This window comes from Hyperolius riggenbachi, chromosome 6 (assembly GCF_040937935.1).
Source record: "Hyperolius riggenbachi isolate aHypRig1 chromosome 6, aHypRig1.pri, whole genome shotgun sequence".
NCBI classification, from domain to species: Eukaryota; Metazoa; Chordata; class Amphibia; order Anura; family Hyperoliidae; genus Hyperolius; species Hyperolius riggenbachi.
The window spans coordinates 55,537,657-55,551,018 of NC_090651.1; the positions used below are offsets into that span (position 1 = coordinate 55,537,657).

Here is a 13,362-nt window from a genome sequence, read left to right on the forward strand (position 1 = left end):
ACAGCCTGAGCTCTAGTTTCTGCAAGTCCGACTAGTCTGGCACTGCACAGCCTGAGCTCTAGTGTCTCTGCAAGCCATACTAGTCTGGCACTGCACAGCGCGAGCTCTAGTGTCTCTGCAAGCCACGCTAGTCTGGCACTGCACAGTCTGAGCTCTAGTTTCTGCAAGTCCGACTAGTCTGGCACTGCACAGCCTGAGCTCTAGACTGTGCAGTGCCAGACTAGTAGGGCTTGCAGAGACACTAGAGCTCAGGCTGTGCAGTGCCAGACTAGTCGGACTTGCAGAAACTAGAGCTCAGGCTGTGCAGTGCCAGACTAGTAGGGCTTGCAGAGACACTAGAGCTCAGGCTGTGCAGTGCCAGACTAGTATGGCTTGCAGAAACTAGAGCTCAGGCTGTGCAGTGCCAGACTAGTAGGGCTTGCAGAGACACTAGAGCTCAGGCTGTGCAGTGCCAGACTAGTAGGGCTTGCAGTGCCAGACTAGTCGGACTTGCAGAAACTAGAGCTCAGGCTGTGCAGTGCCAGACTAGTAGGGCTTGCAGAGACACTAGAGCTCAGGCTGTGCAGTGCCAGACTAGTCGGACTTGCAGAAACTAGAGCTTAGGCTGTGCAGTGCCAGACTAGTCGGACTTGCAGAAACTAGAGCTTAGGCTGTGCAGTGCCAGACTAGTCGGACTTGCAGAAACTAGAGCTCAGGCTGTGCAGTGCCAGACTAGTAGGGCTTGCAGAGACACTAGAGCTCAGGCTGTGCAGTGCCAGACTAGTATGGCTTGCAGAAACTAGAGCTCAGGCTGTGCAGTGCCAGACTAGTAGGGCTTGCAGAGACACTAGAGCTCAGGCTGTGCAGTGCCAGACTAGTAGGGCTTGCAGAGACACTAGAGCTCAGGCTGTGCAGTGCCAGACTAGTAGGGCTTGCAGTGCCAGACTAGTCGGACTTGCAGAAACTAGAGCTCAGGCTGTGCAGTGCCAGACTAGTAGGGCTTGCAGAGACACTAGAGCTCAGGCTGTGCAGTGCCAGACTAGTCGGACTTGCAGAAACTAGAGCTTAGGCTGTGCAGTGCCAGACTAGTCGGACTTGCAGAAACTAGAGCTTAGGCTGTGCAGTGCCAGACTAGTCGGACTTGCAGAAACTAGAGCTCAGGCTGTGCAGTGCCAGACTAGTAGGGCTTGCAGAAACTAGAGCTCAGGCTGTGCAGTGCCAGACTAGTAGGGCTTGCAGAGACACTAGAGCTCAGGCTGTGCAGTGCCAGACTAGTAGGGCTTGCAGAGACACTAGAGCTCAGGCTGTGCAGTGCCAGACTAGTATGGCTTGCAGAAACTAGAGCTCAGGCTGTGCAGTGCCAGCCTAGTAGGGCTTGCAGAGACACTAGAGCTCAGGCTGTGCAGTGCCAGACTAGTATGGCTTGCAGAAACTAGAGCTCAGGCTGTGCAGCGCCAGACTAGTATGGCTTGCAGAAACTAGAGCTCAGGCTGTGCAGCGCCAGACTAGTATGGCTTGCAGAGACACTAGAGCTCAGGCTGTGCAGCGCCAGACTAGTAGGGCTTGCAGAGACACTAGAGCTCAGGCTGTGCAGCGCCAGACTAGTAGGGCTTGCAGAAACTAGAGCTCAGGCTGTGCAGTGCCAGACTAGTATGGCTTGCAGAGACACTAGAGCTCAGGCTGTGCAGTGCCAGACTAGTAGGGCTTGCAGAGACACTAGAGCTCAGGCTGTGCAGTGCCAGACTAGTCGGACTTGCAGAAACTAGAGCTCAGGCTGTGCAGTGCCAGACTAGTAGGGCTTGCAGAGACACTAGAGCTCAGGCTGTGCAGTGCCAGACTAGTAGGGCTTGCAGAGACACTAGAGCTCAGGCTGTGCAGTGCCAGACTAGCATGGCTTGCAGAGACACTAGAGCTCAGGCTGTGCAGTGCTAGACTAGTATGGCTTGCAGAGACACTAGAGCTTGCGCTGTGCATCTTTGGGTGGCTAGTGGAGCTGCACAACGCTAATAAACCTTTTTCCTCTTAACATAAGAGTCGCCATAGCTGTCCGCAGAGCTCGGAGTGTATTGCTGCGAGTATCCGATGCTGCCAACCTCTGTACCGGAGAAAATGTAGGGTCTTTTCTCCGTGCTTATCGCCTGGAACAGAAGAAGAGAAGAAAAAGTCAAAATGCTATACACTACTGCTGCACGAAAAAAGTGACTGTAACTTGATGAGAAACGGGTGTATGTACAATCCTAATCCTATATATAACTAACCCCCAGGGTTCAGGAACCCAACCCTTAAGAATACAGGGGTCTAAATTACAGGTTACAGTGTATGTGTTGCCCCAGTGCAGCCATTGCCAGGCAAATTCCTGCCTTTTCGCAATCTATTGGCAATGGTTCTGCAGAAAATGCCTCACTGATAACCAGTTACAAGTCATAAAACTTGTGTGTGTGTGGCTGAGATCACCATGTTGTGAGAGCAGATAAGAAGAATGATGCGAAAAGGCACACTTTTCAGTGTTTACTTTGGGTGCATAACCATGGATGCTAAGCAACATCCCAACAAAGTTCAAGTAGTAGAAAAGATTGGTTAGCACTCCAGCTTCTCCATGAGCATAGTTTATTTTCCAATCACACGTCAACGCTATGGTTAACAATCGTTTTGGGGCCACTCACGGTCCCCTTCTTCAGAACAGTGCAGACACTGCACTGTTCTGAAGAAGGGGACCCCGAGTGGCCCCAAAACAATTGTTAACTATAGTGTTGACGTGTGATTGGAAAATAAACTATGCTCATGTTGTGAGAGCAGGGAACTGACAAAAAGATCCATGATAATACAAGATATGTCTGTGTGGTAACAGAATAAACATTAGTACCTGAGGCAGGCAAAGCTTTAGGCCACCTTCACAGTGGTGCATTGTAATAGCCGCTTTGTAACGTGGCTTACTGCACTGCAACGTTCACAGTGCGGCGGGAGCATTGCAGTATAACGGGTTGCAGTATAGTAACCACACCACACTACACTACACTGCAGTGCGTAAGGCATGCTTTTAGCGGTTAACAGTGAAGCATACTTTTTATTCACTGTACCAGACACAAAACATGGATGACAAGCAGCGTAGCTGGCCCCTCCAGGCTGGAGCCAGCTACGGAAGGGACAGCAGGAGGCTTGGCGACTGCGGAACTCCACCGAGGCATACAGAGCCTTCTAAAGCCTGAAAGAAGCCCCAGGTAAGTAAAAATGCATTAATGTTTTCCTCCTGTATCCTTTAAAGGGGCACTATGGCAAAACATTGTAAAATTTAAAATATGTGCTAACATATACAAATAAGAAGTACATTTCCTCCAGAGTAAAATCAGCCATAAATTACTTTTCTCCTATGTTGCTGTCACTTACAGTAAGTAGTTGAAATCTGAAATTACCGACAGATTTTGGGCTAGCCCATCTTCTCATAGGGGGGTTCTCAGGGTTTTCTTTATTTTTAAAAGCACTTCGTGAATGGCAGTTGCTCTGTCCAACTGCCAACATAGTGTGCAGTGAGCAGGGAGGCTGGCCAGTATCTTTGTATAAAGATTTTTCAGGGAATGTCTTTATAAAGAATAAAGGCCATGCTGAGAATCCCCTAAAGAGAGATGGACTAGCCCAAAATCTGTCGGTAATATCAGATTTCTACTACCTACTGTAAGTGACAGCAACATAGGAGAAAAGTAATTTATGGCTCATTTTACTCAGGAAGAAATGTACTTCTTATTTGTCTATGTTTGCACATATTTTAATTTTTAAAATTTTTCGCCATAGTGCCCCTTTAAGGACTAGGGCTTTAGCTACTATAGCTTAGGAGTTTAATTTTACTTCATGTTTACACTACAAATACACTACACAAACAACAAATATAATATATTAACCATGCCCCCCTTCCCTCCCCAGTTCTGCTCAAGTCGAATATTTCAGCTGAGCGTTCTAATGGGAGGGGAGGAAGTGTCAATACTTCCTCCTCTGCCTTAGCTCCACCCCCTGCACTCGTAGCTCATCATTCCTGATCTGAGTACCGCAAACAGCGCGCAGGGGAGCTGCGCTAAGTGTGGGCTTGTGGTAATTGTGGTCAGAATGATTGTGTATATTAGTACACTTGTTCTGACCACAATTACCACAAGCCCACACTTAGCGCAGCTCCCTTGCGCGCTGTGTGCGGTAGTAATTCATTTTACATAAGCTAAATGTAATACCTTATATATGAGCAAACAAAGTTCTGTCTACACTGGACTATGAACGCTGAAATTGGGATATCACAATGCACTTGTATTATATATTTTTCCACCTTTTAAAAGGCAGACTTGTCATCCCCAGTATGTACCACATCAGCTGTGCAAATACAGACTAAAGTAGCTGCAGTGTGTCTGACCTCTGCTTGAATAAAGTCAACTGAAACTGGCCCCACTGCGTCTACAATTGACTCATGCCAATAATCATCCTGCTACTGAAATACTGATCATATGTATGCACTACAAAGAACTCATTTTTGTATATTATAATAGGAGTAGTAATAATAATAATAATAAGTGGGCAAAAAGCTGTGAGGGAACAATGGCAACACAGCACTGAGTGGTACAAAATGCGCTGTTTGATGAGGCTCGATAGATCCGGACTGTGTGCTGTCACATGGGCATTAATCACTATCCAAATGATTTCTGATTGGATTGGGATGAATCAGCTTCCATATGAGGTGGTTATTGAGCCGTTTATGCCAAGCTTTACTTTCTTCCCATCAGTTTACCTTCAGTAAACCCACTTCACCATCACTTGCTGCTAATCAGCTGAGTTTGTGTGTTGCAAAATGCATAATTGACAAGCACAGGTTAAATCACTCGGAGGCTTAATTATAAGAACATTTTGTTCAGTATCAACACAAGCAGCCCATTGTTACTGTTCCCTTTTCTGCCAATGGGCACTATTATCGTGAATAAGCCAGGCGGTATAAATACCTTAAAAGCAGATCCCGAGATGAGAGGAATATGAACGCTATTTCCTTTTAAACAAAAAAAAGTTGCCTGGCTGTCGTCCTGATCCTGTGTACTAATACTTTTAGCCATAGAGCCTGAACAAGCACGCAGATTGAGATGTGTCTTACTGAAGTCTGACTAGATTAGCCACATGCTTGTTACAGTGTTGTGAAGCAACACTGCTGATGCCAGAAGATCAACAGGGCTGCCAGGCAACTAGTGTTTAACCTCCCTGGCGGTAAGCTCGAGGATTTCTCAGGCCCTGGTGGGCCGATTTGCACAATTGTGTTTTGTTACACGCAGCTAGCAGTTTGCTAGCCGCTCCTCGACAATCACCGCCAGGCAACGCTAAGGGGTGGATCGGGACTACATCCGACGCCATGACATGGATGACGTCATCCCGATCATCGCCATGGCGACGGGGAAGCCAAACAGGAAATCCCGTTCTGAACGGAATTTCCGGTTTGCTCCGATCGCCTCCGGAAGGTGAGGGGGGTTGCCGCTGCACAGTGGCCATCATGTAGCTAGCGCTAGGCTAGCTACAGGATGTAAAATAAAATAAAAATTTTAAAGTGCTGCGCCGCCCCCCTGGCGAACTTATTGTAACGCCAGGGGGGTTAAAAGGAAATAAATATGGCAGCCTCCATGTACTTCTCTCTTTCAGTTTCCTTTAAGATTTAAAAAAAAAAAAAAAAATATATATATATAATAAACAGAATTGCAATGGAGGGGAAAAGCCAAATACAATAAAGCATGCAGTACAATGTGTGCTTCACTGTAATTGCGAACATTGCTCGATAATGCACATGTTTGGATCAGATATATTCAGAGGGACCCTACACAGAAAATATTGGCTTGTGGATGGTTCAGAAAGCCTATGGACTATCCAGATAATTAACCACTTCCCGACCGCCGTATAGACAATTGGCAGCCGGGAAGTGGACCCCGCAAGGACTGCCGTATTGACAAATGGCGGCGGTCCTTGTAAGGGCCTTGCGCTGTAACCCGCCGGCCGTTCGGAAGCGCCGGCGGGTTACTAGCACCCGGATCGCCGCATACAAGGTGTATAATACACTTTGTAATGTTTACAAAGTGTATTATACAGGCTGCCTCCTGCCCTGGTGGTCCCAATGTCCGAGGGAGCACCAGGGCAGGCTGCAACCACCCTATGTCGCACCCAAGCACACTGATTTCCCCCCCCCTGCCCCAGATCGCCCACAGCACCCCTCGGCCCCCCCCCCCCTGCCCACCCCCCAGACCCCTGTTTGCACCCAATCACCCCCCTAATCACCCATCAATCACTCCCTGTCACTATCTGTCAACGCTATTTTTTTTTTACCCCCCCCCCCCCCCCCTGATCACCCCCCCACCCCTCAGATTCTCCCCAGACCCCCCCCCCCCCCCCCTGTGTACTGTATGCATCTATCCCCCTGATTACCTGTCAATCACCCATCAATCACCCCCTGTCACTGCCACCCATCAATCAGCCCATAACCTGCCCCTTGCGGGCAATCTGATCACTCACCCACCCACACCAATAGATCGCCTGCAGATCCGACGTCAGATCACCTCCTAAGTGCAGTGTTTACATCTGTTCTCTACCCTAAACACCCACTAATTATCCATCAATCACCCCCTGTCACTGCTACCTATCAGATTAGACCCCTATCTGCCCCTAGGGCACTCAATCACCCGCCCACACCCTCAGACCCCAGCCCTGATCACCTCGCCAGTGCATTGCTTGCATCTATTCCCCCCTCTAATCACACCTTGAGACACCCATCAATCACCTCCTGTCACCCCCTAGCACACCTTACCCATCAGATCAGGCCCTAATTTGCCCCGTGTGGGCTCCTGATCACTCGGCCAAACCCTCAGATCCCCCTCAGACCCCTTTCCGATCACCTCCCCAGTGCATTAATTGCATCTATTTTCCCCTCTAACCACCCCCTGAGACACCCATCAATCACCTCCTGTCACCCCCCTAGCACTCCTATCCATCAGATCAGGCCCAATACAACCTGTCATCTAAAAAGGCCACCCTGCTTATAACCGGTTCCACAAAATTCGCCCCCTCATAGACCACCTGTCATCAAAATTTGCAGATGCTTATACCCCGAACAGCCATTTTGAGACATTTGGTTTCCAGACTACTCACGGTTTTGGGCCCGTAAAATGCCAGGGCGGTATAGGAACCCCACAAGTGACCCCATTTTAGAGAAAAAGATACCCCAAGGTATTCGGTTAGGTGTATGACGAGTTCATAGAAGATTTTATTTTTTCTCAAAAGTTTGTGAAAAAAAAACAATAAAAATCAATTTCCGCTAACTTTTGACAACACATAAAATCTTCTATGAACTCACCATACTCCTAACGGAATACCTTTGGGTGTCTTCTTTCTAGAATGGGGTCATTTGTGGGGTTCCTATACTGCCCTGGCATTTTAGGGGCCCTAAACCGTGAGGAGTAGTCTAGAAAACAAATGCCTTAAAATGACATGTGAATAGGACGTTGGGCCCCTTAGCGCAGGGTTTCTCAACATCGTATTGGTATGTACCCCTTTTAAAACCCTGTACTCACCAAGTACCCCCTAGCATACAAATATGTATTTAATCACAGTACATAATTGGTTCTAAACAATTTCCAAACATTTACTATTGCTGTTAATTAGCTAAAACACTAATTTGGTGTTGTTTAAATAAGATTTATAATTTTCTAAAACTCTAAATTTGCTATTCTTGGTTAAGTATATCAAGCCCGAGTACCCCCTGGACCCATCAGAAGTACCCCCTGGGGTATGCGTACCACATGTTGAGAACCTAGGCCTTAGCGCACCTAGGCTGCAAAAAAGTGTCACACATGTGGTACCGCTGTACTCAGGAAAAGTAGTAGAATGTGTTTTGGGGTGTATTTTTACACATACCCATGCTGGGAGGGAGAAATATCTCTGTAAATGGACAATTGTGTGTAAAAAAAATGAAACAATTGTCATTTACAGAGATATTTCTCCCACCCAGCATGGGTAGGTGTAAAAATACACCCCAAAAACACATTATACTACTTCTCCTGAGTACGGCGGTACCACGTGTGGCACTTTTTTACACCCTAAGTACGCTAAGGGGCCCAAAGTCCAATGAGTACCTTTAGGATTTCACAGGTCATTTTTGTTTCAAGACTACTCCTCGCGGTTTAGGGCCCCTAAAATGCCAGGGCAGTATAGGAACCCCACAAATGACCCCATTCTAGAAAGAAGACACCCAAAGGTATTCCGCTAGGAGTATGGTGAGTTCATAGATTTTTTTTTTGTCACAATTTCGTGAAAACAAACAATAAAAATACATTTCCGCTAAGTGTCATTTTCCGCTAACTTGTGACAAAAAATAAAATCTTCTATGAACTCACCGTACTACTAACGGAATACCTTGGGGTGTCTGCTTTCTAAAATGGGGTCACTTGTGGGGTTCCTATACTGTCCTGGCATTTTAGGGGCCCTAAACCGTGAGGAGTAGTCTTGAAACGAAATTTCTCAAAATGACCTGTGAAATCCTAAAGGTACTCATTGGACTTTGGGTCCCTTAGCGCAGTTAAGTTTTTGTCACAAAGTGTCATTTTCCGCTTACTTGTGACAAAAAAAAAAATATCTTCTATGAACTCACTATGCCTCTCAGTGAATACTTTAGGATGTCTTCTTTCCAAAATGGGGTCATTTGGGGGGTATTTATACTATCCTGGAATTTTAGCCCCTCATGAAACATGACAGAGGGTCAGAAAAGTCATAGATGCTTGAAAATGGGAAAATTCACTTTTTGCACCATAGTTTGTAAACGCTATAACTTTTACCCAAACCAATAAATATACTGAATGGGTTTTTTTTATCAAAAACATGTTTGTCCACATTTTTTCGCACTGCATGTATACAGAAATTTTACTTTATTTGAAAAATGTCAGCACAAAGTTAAAAAAACCTTTTTTTGCCAAAATTCATGTCTTTTTTGATGAATATAATAAAAAGTAAAAATCGCAGCAGCAATCAAATAGCACCAAAAGAAAGCTTTATTAGTGACAAGAAAAGGAGCCAAAATTCATTTAGGTGGTAGGTTGTATGAGCGAGCAATAAACCGTGAAAGCTGCAGTGGTCTGAATGGAAAAAAAGTGCCTGGTCCTTAAGGGGGGTAAAGCCCACGGTCCTCAAGTGGTTAAGTATCCATTTTTGATATTTTTCTTCAGAACAGGTTCATGTTAAAGGACATCAGAGGTGAAAATAAACTAATGAGAAACAATTGTATCCATTATCCTCCTAAAAAGCATTTTTTTTAGTCATCCCACAGTTTTTACCTTTAATTCTACTTTTTAAAGTTTTTACTGTTTCATGACCTCTTCTCAATGACCCATTCATTGAAATATGCCAAAGCTAAAATCTATGAACTATTGACCCTTTTTATCTCTTTCCTGCTCTCAGAAGCAATTTACTGCCAGGACAGTGTTTTATGGCTGCAATTCCTTATGACTAAGGGCCCTTTTCCACCAGCGCGTTTGCGCTGGCTGAATCGCAAAAACGCAAACCGCTAGCGATTTTACAATCGCTACGGTTTGCTTTTTAACATAGGAATCGCAGTAGGTCATTTCCACTACCGCGATTCGCTTTTGCCGGGAACGCGAACGCGCGGCGGATAGTGCATAGCATAGCAAAATCGCGGCCGTGAACGGCGGGGAATCGCCGGTAATTGCGATTCAGCAATCGCTAGCGTTCAGCGTGAACACTAGCGATTGCTAGTGGAAAAGGGCCCTTAGTGTTACACTATAGTCTCACCCGGTCACGACCCAGTCAGAAACTGTCACTTGCAAACCCAATTTTTAACTCCTTCAGGCAAAGTAAGCAAAAAAGGAACACAGCATAGCTATTGGTGTGCTTGGCACTGTACATACACGTCTATCATCAGGTCACGTCACCTCAGATGTTCTTTAACCACTTAAAGGGAAGGTTCAGGGACGATTTAAAAAAAAAAAATCCATATCCACTTACCTGGGGCTTCCTCCAGCCCGTGGCAGGCAGGAGGTGCCCTCGGCGCCGCTCCATAGGCTCCCGGTGGTCTCCGGTGGCCGACCCGACCTGGCCAGGCTTCTTCTGCGCTCCATTATGCGTGTCACGCCGGCGCGCTGACGTCATCGGACGCCCTCCGGGCTGTACCTCGCAGGCTCAGTAGTTCTGAGCCTGCGCAGTACAGCCCGGAAGACGTCCGATGACATCAGCGCGCCGGCGTGAAACGCAGAATGGAGCGCAGAAGAAGGCCGGCCTGGCCAGGTCGGGTCGGCCACCGGAGACCACCGGGAGCCTGCGGAGCGGCGCCGAGGGCACCTCCTGCCTGCCACGGGCTGGAGGAAGCCCCAGGTAAGTGGATTTGAAATTTTTTTTTTTAATCGTCCCTGAACCTTCTTTTTAAGGACCGGGGCTGCTTTCCTAAGTCTGTGCTGCGTGGGCTCTCCATCCCGCAACACAGATCGTCACTGCCCTCTTTTTTTCCCCACTAGGTGGATGTCCTGCTGGGGGGGTCTGATCGCCGCCGCTCACATGTGCCTAGCAGGGGGGGGGGGGAGGCTCCTCAAAGCCCCCTTCCGCAGCGCGATTCCTCTCTCCCTCCCCTTCGCTCCATGGGCGGCGATGCGTCCTGTGCCGCCTCTGATAGGCTTCAGCCTATAACACAACACGCCGATGTAAATGTATGATTTCTTCCCCTCGTTTACATTTAGCCTGCGAGCCGCGATCGGAGGCTCGCAGGCTGTTCACGGAGACACCCTCCGTGAACTGACATGGCCGTTTCCATGGAAATCCACAAACGACCAGCCGCCGCCTTTCGGCACTAGCTGGTCGTTATGTAGTTAAACCACAATTCCCCAACCCTGTCCTCAAGGCCCACCAACAGTACATGCTTTGCAGGAAACCACAAACATGCATAGGAGAGGTAATTAGTGTCTCAGCAGAGTGGATTAACTACCTCTGTGGATTTCCACAAAACATGCACGGTTGGTGGGCCCTGAGGACAGGGTTGGGGAACACTGCTCTAAAGGACTCCAGAGGCGAAGAAATAAATCTTTCTTTACTTACCTGGGCCTTTTTCCAGCCCCTAGAAATACTTTGGGTCCCTTGCCTCAGCACTGGTCCTCTCCGGTTTCCTGCGGGCCGACTAAGTATCACCGAGCCATCAGCACTTCTGCGCATGCGCTCCGAAGTTATTGGACACATACTGTGCAGGTGTAGACACTCGCACATGTGCAGAAGCTTACAGGCAGCCAGCGGAAAACCGGGGAGGACCGAAGCTGCGATGAGGGACCCAAAGGACTAATAGGGACTGGAAGGAGCCCCTACAGTGGCGGACATACAGCCGTGCCGCCGCACGAGGGCCCCTGAAGTTCCGTTTTCTTCAGGGGCCCATTAAGTATTTTTTTTTATTATTTTATTCCCCCGGGGGCCCCCCCGACTCCTATCCTCCCTCCCTCCCCTCGGGGGGCCCCCCTCCCGATATGCGCGGCGGGAGAGCGAGCGAGCGAGCGGCAAATGCAGGAAGTCTTCAGGGCTCTCCAGGCATCCGCTAGAGGCCCAGCCGTTTAGTCTCCAATATGTCTCCAGTTGGAGACATATTGGAGACTCAGCGGCTGGGCCTCTAGCGGATGCCTGGAGAGCCCTGAAGACTTCCTGCATTTGCCGCTCGCTCTCCCGCCGCGCATATCGGGAGGGGGCCCCCCGAGGTGAGGAAGGGAGGGAGGGAGGGAGGATAGGAGTCGGGCCCCCCACCCGGATAGCTACCCACCCGGCTACCTAACCACCTACCCACCCGGCTACCTACCTACCCACCAGGCTTCCTACCTACCCGACTACCTAACCACCCACCAGGCTTCCTACCTACCTACCCACCCGGCTACCTACTCACCCACCAGGCTTCCTACCTAACCACCCACCCAACTACCTAACCACCCACCGGCTACCTACCCACCCGGCTACCTACCCACCCACCAGGCTTCCTACCTAACCACCCACCCAACTACCTAACCACCCACCCGGCTACCTACCCACCTACCCACCCGGCTACCTACCCACCCGGCTACCTACCTACCTACCCACCCGGCTACCTACCTAACCACCCACCCGGCTACCTACCTAACCACCCACCCGGCTACCTACCGGGCTAGTTACCAACCCACCCACCAGGCTACCTACCTACCCACCCGGCTACCTACCTAACCACCCACCCGGCTACCTACCTAACCACCCACCCGGCTACCTACCTAACCACCCACCCGGCTACCTACCTAACCACCCACCCGGCTACCTACCGGGCTAGTTACCAACCCACCCACCAGGCTACCTACCCACCCACCAGGCTACCTACCTACCCACCCACCAGGCTACCTACCCACCCACCAGGCTTCCTACCTACCCACCCGGCTACCTACCTACCCACCAGGCTTCCTACCTACCCACCCGGCTACCTACCTACCCACCCACCCGGCTACCCACCCACCAGGCTTCCTACCTACCTACCCACCCGGCTACCTACCTAACCACCCACCCGGCTACCTACCTAACCACCCACCCGGCTACCTACCGGGCTAGTTACCAACCCACCCACCAGGCTACCTACCCACCCACCCGGCTACCCACGCACCCACCAGGCTACCTACCTAACTACCCACCCGGCTACCTACCTAACCACCCACCCGGCTACCTACCGGGCTAGTTACCAACCCACCCACCAGGCTACCTACCTACCCACCCACCAGGCTACCTACCTAACCACCCACCCGGCTACCTTCCGGGCTAGTTACCAACCCACCCACCAGGCTACCTACCTACCCACCCACCCACCCACCCACCAGGCTACCTACCTACCTACCGGGCTACCTACCCACCCACCCACCAGGCTACCTACCCACCCACCCACCAGGCTACCAACCCACCCACCCACTCACCCACTCACCCACCCACTAGGCTACCTATCCACCCAACCACCCATGGGAGCTGCGCGCCGGATGGAGGCTGGGACAGGAGGTCTGCTGCTGCAGGTGAGTAAATGTTTTTGTTTTATTTATATTAGCAGGTGTATGTTCTGGGCAGGTCTGCCACATGATTGCATGTATTTTCTGGGCATATCTGCCAACATGATTGCATGTATTTTCTGGGCATATCTGCCAACATGATTGCACGTATTTTCTGGGCATATCTGCCGACTTGATTGCATGTATTTTCTGGGCATATCTGCCGACTTGTTTGCACGTATTTTCTGGGCATATCTGCCGACTTGATTGCACGTATTTTCTGGGCATATCTGCCGACATGATTGCACGTATTTTCTGGGCATATCTGCCGACATGATTGCACGTATTTTCTGGGCATATATGT

At 49.4% G+C, this 13,362-nt stretch overlaps 1 protein-coding gene across 1 annotated transcript in view; it reads right to left on the reverse strand.

Annotated features, from left to right (window-relative positions):
* Positions 1–241: 241 nt before the first annotated feature.
* The window catches only part of RAVER2 (ribonucleoprotein, PTB binding 2), a 100,271-nt gene continuing 87,150 nt past the window's right edge, over positions 242–13,362 (reverse strand). The window contains exon 14 of the mRNA XM_068239309.1: positions 242–2,117. Within this exon, the coding sequence (XP_068095410.1) occupies positions 1,983–2,117 (135 nt within the window). The 3' untranslated portion in view covers positions 242–1,982. The remainder of the gene's footprint in view (positions 2,118–13,362) is intronic.